At 38.0% G+C, this 10,000-nt stretch overlaps 1 protein-coding gene across 3 annotated transcripts in view; it reads right to left on the reverse strand.

Moving 5' to 3' along the window:
* LOC144971102 (mitogen-activated protein kinase-binding protein 1-like) overlaps positions 1 to 10,000 on the reverse strand; it is a 45,208-nt gene that overhangs the window by 27,767 nt on the left and 7,441 nt on the right. For 2 of the 3 annotated variants that reach the window (XM_078911499.1, XM_078911500.1), the window contains exons 2-4: positions 8,532 to 8,741; positions 6,128 to 6,256; positions 5,209 to 5,366 (exon numbers count right to left, since the gene is read on the reverse strand). In XM_078911499.1, coding sequence (XP_078767625.1) covers positions 5,209 to 5,366; positions 6,128 to 6,256; positions 8,532 to 8,710 — 466 coding nt within the window. In that variant the 5' untranslated portion in view covers positions 8,711 to 8,741. Of the gene's footprint in view, positions 1 to 5,208; positions 5,367 to 6,127; positions 6,257 to 8,531; positions 8,747 to 10,000 lie in introns of all 3 variants that reach the window. The other variant, XM_078911498.1, reaches the window with a different exon arrangement.

Consider the following 10,000-nt stretch of genomic DNA (forward strand, 5'->3'; position numbering starts at 1 on the left):
TCTTCAGCAATGATATACCCTATAATGTCAGCTATCGCCTCAAATGGGTATTGTGTCGGGATGAAATTTATGCTGAAAAGTAATTTTAACTTTACAGTCTTAGGACCACCGTCGTACCCCTGCCTCTCGCCCCCCCCCCCCCTCCCCCCACAGATTTAAAACCTGACAAAGGTTGCAAACATTTTTATTTACAAAATCCGATGTTTTGAAATGCTTTTAAGGAAATATACTCCAGGGTTGCCAGATTAATTTCAGGCATTCTGCCAACTGGATTAAAAAAATCTGCCAAATACCACAAAAATCTGCAAAACCGTACTATTTATAGTACCCCCTTTGAAAACTCATCAGTTTTGTTAAACAAAAAATTCTCAAGGCCGATGTCATAATTTTTTTTTTTCATTTCCCAAGTTAAAAAAAATCACTAATACATAAAAATTGCAATGGAAAACGTGGAGTAGACCTATACATTCATCCCTAGGCCTCGGAAAATAAAATCTGCCAAATATCTGCCAAACTGCCAAACCGATTTTTCTCTGCCAGACGACTTCAAATTCTGCCAAAAAAAAAGGACATTTGGCAGAAAATCTGCCAAATTGGCAACCCTGATATACTCATCCCCTCGATTAAAGACACGAACTTCACCCAAGGTTCAAAAAATGTTGCCATAATATTCAATTTTCAGCATATAAATCACCCCAACATAAACCGTTTTAGCAGTGGGTAACAAATAGTACGTAAATAGAAAGTTTTAAATACCTAGGTTCAATAGTGACAACAGATGGAAGATGTAACCGAGACATACGAGCAAGAATAACTCAAGCCAAACAGGCCTTCATGGACCTGGGAAACATTTTGAAAAACAAACAGATGTCGTTCGGGATTAGATTCCGAGTCTTGAAGTGCTACGTGTGGCCAATCTTGTTATACGGATGCGAAAGCTGGACTACAAATGCAGAAACACAAAAGAACATTTATAATTCAGAAAAGTGAGTGGAGCAGGCACTTATGTTGGTAACAACAAGATATGGAGTGAGTAGAAAAGTGCCAGAAGACAATAGAGAATAAAATTTTTTTTCCGCGGCGGTGGTGGGGTTTGAACCTGCGACCTTATTTGTACGACAACTCCGCCTGGCAGGTGAGAGCGTGGCTCTACCGTGTGAGCTATCCACGAACACAAAAATATTCGTTTCAAACCCAAAGTCATTTCTAGATCCCTCTCTCACCCACTACTTGAGATCGCCGATTCGTTCGCCACCATCGCGAAGTAATTTTTGACCAGCAGTTAAGCTTAATAGCCAATATTCTCATCACAAACATATAACATAGAAACGATTGAGACATTGAGTATGCTCCGGTGTATGGGGTGAATTTTTAATTCAGAAAAGTGAGTGGAGCAGGCACTTATGTTGGTAACAACAAGATATGGAGTGAGTAGAAAAGTGCCAGAAGACAATAGAGAATAAAAAAAATTTTTCCGCGGCGGTGGTGGGGTTTGAACCTGCGACCTTATTGGTACGACAACTCCGCCTGGCAGGTGAGAGCGTGGCTCTACCGTGTGAGCTATCCACGAACACAAAAATATTCGTTTCAAACCCAAAGTCATTTCTAGATCCCTCTCTCACCCACTACTTGAGATCGCCGATTCGTTCGCCACCATCGCGAAAAAATTTTTTATTCTCTATTGTCTTCTGGCACTTTTCTACTCACTCCATATCTTGTTGTTACCAACATAAGTGCCTGCTCCACTCACTTTTCTGAATTAAAAATTCACCCCATACACCGGAGCATACTCAATGTCTCAATCGTTTCTATGTTATATGTTTGTGATGAGAATATTGGCTATTAAGCTTAACTGCTGGTCAAAAATTACTTCGCGATGGTTGTCGAACGAATCGGCGATCTCAAGTAGTGGGTGAGAGAGGGATCTAGAAATGACTTTGGGTTTGAAACGAATATTTTTGTGTTCGTGGATAGCTCACACGGTAGAGCCACGCTCTCACCTGCCAGGCGGAGTTGTCGTACCAATAAGGTCGCAGGTTCAAACCCCACCACCGCCGCGAAAAATTTTTTATTCTCTATTGTCTTCTGGCACTTTTCTACTCACTCCATATCTTGTTGTTACCAACATAAGTGCCTGCTCCACTCACTTTTCTGAATTAAAAATTCACCCCATACACGGAGCATACTCAATGTCTCAATCGTTTCTATGTTATATGTTTGTGATGAGAATATTGGCTATTAAGCTTAACTGCTGGTCAAAAATTACTTCGCGATGGTGGCGAACGAATCGGCGATCTCAAGTAGTGGGTGAGAGAGGGATCTAGAAATGACTTTGGGTTTGAAACGAATATTTTTGTGTTCGTGGATAGCTCACACGGTAGAGCCACGCTCTCACCTGCCAGGCGGAGTTGTCGTACCAATAAGGTCGCAGGTTCAAACCCCACCACCGCCGCGAAAAAATTTTTTATTCTCTATTGTCTTCTGGCACTTTTCTACTCACTCCATTATCTTGTTGGTACCAACATAAGTGCCTGCTCCACTCACTTTTCTGAATTAAAAATTCACCCCATACACCGGAGCATACTCAATGTCTCAATCGTTTCTATGTTATATGTTTGTGATGAGAATATTGGCTATTAAGCTTAACTGCTGGTCAAAAATTACTTCGCGATGGTGGCGAACGAATCGGCGATCTCAAGTAGTGGGTGAGAGAGGGATCTAGAAATGACTTTGGGTTTGAAACGAATATTTTTGTGTTCGTGGATAGCTCACACGGTAGAGCCACGCTCTCACCTGCCAGGCGGAGTTGTCGTACCAATAAGGTCGCAGGTTCAAACCCCACCACCGCCGCGGAAAAAAATTTTTATTCTCTATTGTCTTCTGGCACTTTTCTACTCACTCCATATCTTGTTGTTACCAACATAAGTGCCTGCTCCACTCACTTTTCTGAATTAAAAATTCACCCCATACACCGGAGCATACTCAATGTCTCAATCGTTTCTATGTTATATGTTTGTGATGAGAATATTGGCTATTAAGCTTAACTGCTGGTCAAAAATTACTTCGCGATGGTGGCGAACGAATCGGCGATCTCAAGTAGTGGGTGAGAGAGGGATCTAGAAATGACTTTGGGTTTGAAACGAATATTTTTGTGTTCGTGGATAGCTCACACGGTAGAGCCACGCTCTCACCTGCCAGGCGGAGTTGTCGTACCAATAAGGTCGCAGGTTCAAACCCCACCACCGCCGGGAAAAAATTTTTTATTCTCTATTGTCTTCTGGCACTTTTCTACTCACTCCATATCTTGTTGTTACCAACATAAGTGCCTGCTCGACTCACTTTTCTGAATTAAAAATTCACCCCATACACCGGAGCATACTCAATGTCTCAATCGTTTCTATGTTATATGTTTGTGTTGAGAATATTGGCTATTAAGCTTAACTGCTGGTCAAAAATTACTTCGCGATGGTGGCGAACGAATCGGCGATCTCAAGTAGTGGGTGAGAGAGGGATCTAGAAATGACTTTGGGTTTGAAAAGAACATTGAAGCTTTTGAAATGTGGTGCTTGAGAAGGATGCAGAGAATATCGTATACCGCACACAAAACGAACGAAGAAGTGCTAAAACAAACATACCAACAAAGGAAACTAATGCCCTTAATAGTGGATCGACAACTATCCTTTTTCGGACACATAGTAAGGAAAGATAAGAATGAATACCTGGCAAGTTGTGGAAAAATACCTGGTAAACGCGCCCGGGGGAGACAAAGAAAAACACTCATAGACCAACTGAAGGGCTTCACCAACCTAACAATCCAAGAGCTGTTTGAAAAAGCAAGAGACAGGGAGGAATGGAGAGAGATAATTCATGCAGTATCCGAAGCCTGGACCAGGCATGGAACCTAGAAGAAGAAGAAGAACAAATAGTATAAACTATGATAATATGATTTTATGCATTCTTCTTCCTCTTCTTCTTCTTCTTCTTCTTCTTCTTCTTCTTCTTCTTCTTCTTCTTCTTCTTCTTCTTCTTCTTCTTCTTCTACTACTACTACTACTACTACTACTACTACTACTACTACTACTACCACTACTACTACTACTACAGCTACTACCACTACTACTACGAGTACTCTACTACTACTACTACCACCTCTTCTTCTTCCTCATCTTCTTCGTTCCTCCCCGTATTGTCTTCATGTTTCAATGTCTTGTAGAGAAGGAACGCCGTTGTCTTCCTCAGCTCTGTCAGAGCCTATAGTTTGGTCTGCACAGGTGTGGGTACCAGGCCTCTGTTTCTGTTGCATACTTGGGCAGGTCTGCAGAATATGTCAGGCGTCTCCTTCTTCACCATAATCACAAATAACTGTTTCTCTTATTTTAAAAAGCTTGTGCATGTAGTGTTTCAGGCAATTTTGTCCAGATTGTAGTTAAAAAATTGTGACCTGGTACAAGTATTTTCTATTTAAAAATTTGTTTGGGACCACGCAAAAGCCAACTGGTACCCCGAGCTTCAATAAAAGTGACCCAATCAAACTTATTAATAAAAAAAATGTTTATGCATTTAAAAAAAACAGGCTACAACAGTGAATGATATATGGTGATTATTTGTTTATGAGTGTTTGATTATATTTATTATATCAACAATGAATCATAATACTTGATCTTGAGCAAGCCGTGGTATTTATAAAGTAGTTTTTCAATTAGGCTCTTCTCGCGTGTTATTGCTAGAATTTAGAACGGCCCTCCATTCTCCATGAATAATTTTAAGATTTGGTTGTGTACTTTTCCTTCAGTTGTGTGACGTTATATTGCACGTGAATGGGCTACCTACTTTTTAAAAGATACCTAGTAGTAGTAGTAGTAGTAGTAGTAGTAGTAGTAGTAGTAGTAGTAGTAGTAGTAGTAGCAGTAGTAGTAGTAGTAGTAGTAGTAGTAGTAGTAGTAGTAGTAGTAGTAGTAGTAGCAGTAGTAGTAGTAGTAGTAGTAGTAGTAGTAGTCGTTGTAGTGGTAGACATTAGAGAAAAAAATGTTTATCCATGACATAGCCTTGATAATAATCACAATGACATCATTATTGGAGACGACAGCAGCTGCAGTAGCAGCAGCCGTATTAGTAAAATTAACAATAACAAGACCAATATGTGTAGCAAAATCAAAGAAAACAAAGAAGCGAGGAGGAAAAACAATGTTAACGAATCACAAAACTAACCAGAGAATTTGTTAAGACTCATCATTGTTTTTTCAGGCCAGCTCCACACCGTTATGACCATGTCGTATGTATTTCCGACCACCACTATCTCTTGCATTGTCGGCGTAAAGGACACACACTCAATGCACGTGAACTGGCCGAAGGTAGCCACTTCTTGCCTGCAAGGTTAGATGTCTAATTATGGAGAAAGTCTAAAAGGGAAACCATAAAATTGTCATAACTCAAAAAAGTTTCATCCAATCCTCTTAAAATTATCATGTACTAATAAGCTTTTACTTGAAAATGTCCACATCGAGATCAGTGCAGTTTTGCAAGTGTCACTACAACAGCAAATACTCTCAAAATCATCTACATCAAGCCAAAGCTTGAAACTAAACCTGAATTTCTTCAGCACGCTCAAACTTTTTACCACGAAAGAAACTTTAAGCCAGGGCAAAAGCTGGTGAGAGTCGTCAGGTTGCCAAACCATGAACTAAAAAAACCCAAAAAAAAAACACGTCCGCCAATTTTTTTTTTTTTTCAGAATTTTATCAAAGTTGAACATCTCTAGATTAAATAACTGAATAGTGCTGCCTTGAGCATATTGAGCATTTTGAGAAATTACGTCACAAAGGTCATGAAAAGGTCATTTTTAAAATCCTCAACAATCATTTTATAGTATACAGAATGAAAGATTTAGTCAAATTAAATCATCGTCATTTTTATCATCATCATCATCATCATCATCATCATCATCATCATCATCATCATCATCATCATCATCATCATCATCATCATCATTATCGTCATCTTCATCATCATCATCATCATCATCATCATCATCATCATCATCATCATCATCATCATCGTCATCATCAACAACAACAACAAAAAACAACAACAAACACCATTATGGTGCTGATATTAACACAATACTTGCATGATATCTGTCCGCCAGACCCTAACTTGTGCTTTATGCCCGCTTTCCCCAATTAACAACAATTTTCCGTCAGGTGAGAAATTTAGAGCTGTAATCATTTTTCCAGGACAAATAATGCATGATGTCTGTCTAGAATAAGGGAGGGGTGTATAGTATGAACAAAGAGAGAGACCTGCCAAGGTAAAAGGCGGTGAGTGGGTTAAAACACGGTTAGTACAACTTCGTTTCTCTCAAAGTACAAAGGAGAGAGAGAGAGAGAGAGAGAGAGAGAGAGAGAGAGAGAGAGAGAGAGAGAGAGAGAGAGAGAGAGAGAGAGAGAGAGAGAGAGAGAGCCAGTGCCATATATAATAATGCCAACAAATAATTCCCCTGACTGCGTCTGTTAGACGACCATTCCTTTTTACCACAGATAATGTTCCTTAGTTGTGTCCAACACAGTGAACACTATTGAGAGGACAGCACACATCCACTCCTCTGTCCTCACCCCACAGTGGGTATGGACCACCGATGAAACGTTTCCATCCTCTTCTGTTGTTGGCCAGTCTTTCCATCTCCTCCTAGCGCATCCCAGACCTTTCAAGCTCTACCAGCATGACTCTCCTCCAGGTTGACCTTGGTCTTCCTTTTTTCCCCTTTCCGGATGGATTCCATTACAGGGCTGTCCTTGTGATATTGTTCTTAGTTTTCCTTAATGTGTGCCCTATCCATCTCCATTTTCTGTTGTATAATTGCCTTTCAACGGCTTATTCTCCTGCTCTTATCCGCACTTCTTCAGTTTTAATTTTGTCAAACCACTTTATCTTCAGAATTTTGCGAAACTTCTATTGACAGTATGTCGATGTTATAGTTTGCCCGTTCCATGGAGACTTGAATTGATTTGTCAATCTCATACATGGTTCGGACGTTCCAGGTGCCAATCCGGAAGGTCCTCCTAGTTGTCGCAAAAGATTTCGGCACTGCAATTTCTTTTCGGGTTTGACTATGTTTTTGTTTTTAAGGGTTTTACGGCGCTTGCAACACATTAAGGTCATATCAGCGCCAGTAAAAAGGAAGAAAATGGGATAGTACAAAGTTGTAGAATTACAATTAAAGCACCCAAGAAAAGGTAAGACAAAGGGGAATTGGTTCAAATAGGAAACAGATGTAGATTCCAAAACACACTATCAAAGTAATTAGTTTGAGATCACCTAAATGTCTCATTCTGACACAAGCACATGTCCCCACTGAGAGGAAAACACTAAAATGTTTACAAATCATATGTTAAAAATGAAAAGAGTAACAGTACGTAACAGAGAGATGATTGACAAGGAAAAAAATATCATCTCCCAAAACTATAACTATACATTCGACTGTTTCCCTCTCAGCCAAGGACTTCGTCCAAGGTCAGGACAAAACCAAGCAATCTCATTCTAAGACAAAGACAGAAAGCTATTGGAAAACAGATAAGAGGGGATAGAAGACGCAGCAAGTACCTCCCTGCCAGCTATGGGAGGTAGGAACCCCACCCAGGGGTTTGACTATTGTACTTCATAGGCTTAGGCGTGTCTGGATTTTGTACTTCTTGGAGTGGCAGGGATGTGTTAAAGTTTCTTTGTGTTTCTGTAACGTTGCGCCGCGCACACATTCACATTCACTCACTATAGTTTGCTCACTCAAAGCCTGATATCTCTATAAAATTATGTATGAAATGCAAGGTGATGATCATCAAAAGAAAGTGAAAGGTGAGTTGTTGTTAGCAATGCTTTGGTAGTAAATGATCCCATTGCTTAAAGTATTCAAAACAACTCAATTTAAATATTTCTTTTGGTATTCATCGCATTGTGTTGTGACGTAATGTGTCAGACTGTGAGGTTAAGAAGGCCACGCGTAAAGCCGTTTAACTGTTTGTCATTTTTGTTTCGGCAATAATCATTTAACATAAATCAATTGATAAATATGGTTGGCATTTCTATTTATTGTTTTGATTTTTTCTTTTCTTTAAAAAGCCATCCGTGGATATGATCAATTCACACCATCTCCGATCAATCTGAAAATATGATCCCGATGACTTCATAATATTAGATTAAGCTATTATTTCTCTCTCTTCAATTTTTTTTGCTATAGCGCAATATCAACTAAATTTGTTCAAACAGCTTTCATTTGGTCTCAAGCTAATAGCAATATTTAAGGTGTAGGACGAGACGTCTCCCTGAAAGACACTATTACTATTTTGTTTTCAACAGAGACAACGTTGTTACCGGCCAGGTACTCATTTCACACATGAGTAAGTGAAAGAATGTGAGTGAGGAGCCTTTTCCAGGGATATTTTGCATCGCCTAGAGCGGGCCTCGAACAAAGGAGCCTATCGGTCCGAAGGCGAATGTTATGCCACAAAAAGCCGTTTAAAGGAATACTGATAACTTACTTATTTTTCGTGCTGTCTAACAATATCAGCATGCTTCCAGCAGGGTAAGCTATCACACCAGTACAAGGATTGGAGGTCAAGGCCGAATTGGATGAGACTGTCATTCCCAGAACATGAGCCACGTCAGAATCTGGAGCTCCTGCCATAGTAGACAGTCGGTCTCCTGGTTTATCCGCCATGATGACTTAACCTCCGATCTCAGTGGGGAATCTTTTCTTATTTTAAAAGTAAACGTTATTAAAAGGTGAAATTAGACAGAATATTGCTCTTTGTTCAGATAATGGACCGCAGATTATGAACTTGAAAAAAATATTTTGCGTTGATACAGTTGGACGCTCAACAGCCTGTTGTTTAGTTCGGTATTGTCTACTTAGGGAAAAGAAATACCATTTCTATAGCATTCAACATCATGTGGTGTTTGATTAAGAACGTTTTCTATTTTCTAAATCCATATTACTACCTATGTATGTGTTTATTTATTCATTTCTTTTTTTTTTTTTTAACTCCAAGAAAACGTTATTAGCGAACCATATAAAATGAGATCATATTTTAGGTAACTTAACTCTAAACTAAAAATAATAATGATACTACTACTACTACTACTACTACTACTACTACTACTACTACTACTACTACTACTACTACTACTACTACTACTACTACTACTACTACTACTATACACTAATAATAATAATAATCATCATCATAATAATAATAATAACTATAATGATAATGACAATGATAATGATAATATATATATATATATATATATATATATATATATATATATATATATATATATATATATATATATATATATATATATATGAGTGTTGGTGGGTACCTATAGATACAAGATTGCTCTATAATATTAATTAGCGTATGTAAAATAAATAAGTAAGGGCACTCACATTTTTTCGCCTAGACACACATGCACACACACACACACACATACACACACACACACACAATGAGAACACAACAGCATGTCATTACATAACAATACTTATCATCGAACAATTTTATATATATATATATATATATATATATATATATATATATATATATATATATATATATATATATATAATTCTGTCATATTATCAGCAACATTTGAAAGATGATTATAATGATGATGATGATGATGATGATGATGATGATGATGATGATGATGATGATATAATAATAATAATAATAATAATAATAATAATAATAATAATAATAATAATAATAATAAGTTATTTATATAGCGCTCAACTTCCACATACGTGCTCAGCGGCGCTTTACAATATTAATTGTCATTCAAACATTCATTCTTTGACAATTTTGAGAATACATATTATGAAGAAACAAACACATACACATGTACACAAATTCAAACACAGATACATTTACATTCATACACGAACATATACACATAATATACTTACACCAATATTACTCACCATCATTAGTAACATATTCTAACG

Source organism: Berghia stephanieae, chromosome 4 (genome assembly GCF_034508935.2).
Source record: "Berghia stephanieae isolate SIO BIC M18660-M18661 chromosome 4, UCSD_Bste_1.3, whole genome shotgun sequence".
Taxonomy (NCBI): Eukaryota; Metazoa; Mollusca; class Gastropoda; order Nudibranchia; family Aeolidiidae; genus Berghia; species Berghia stephanieae.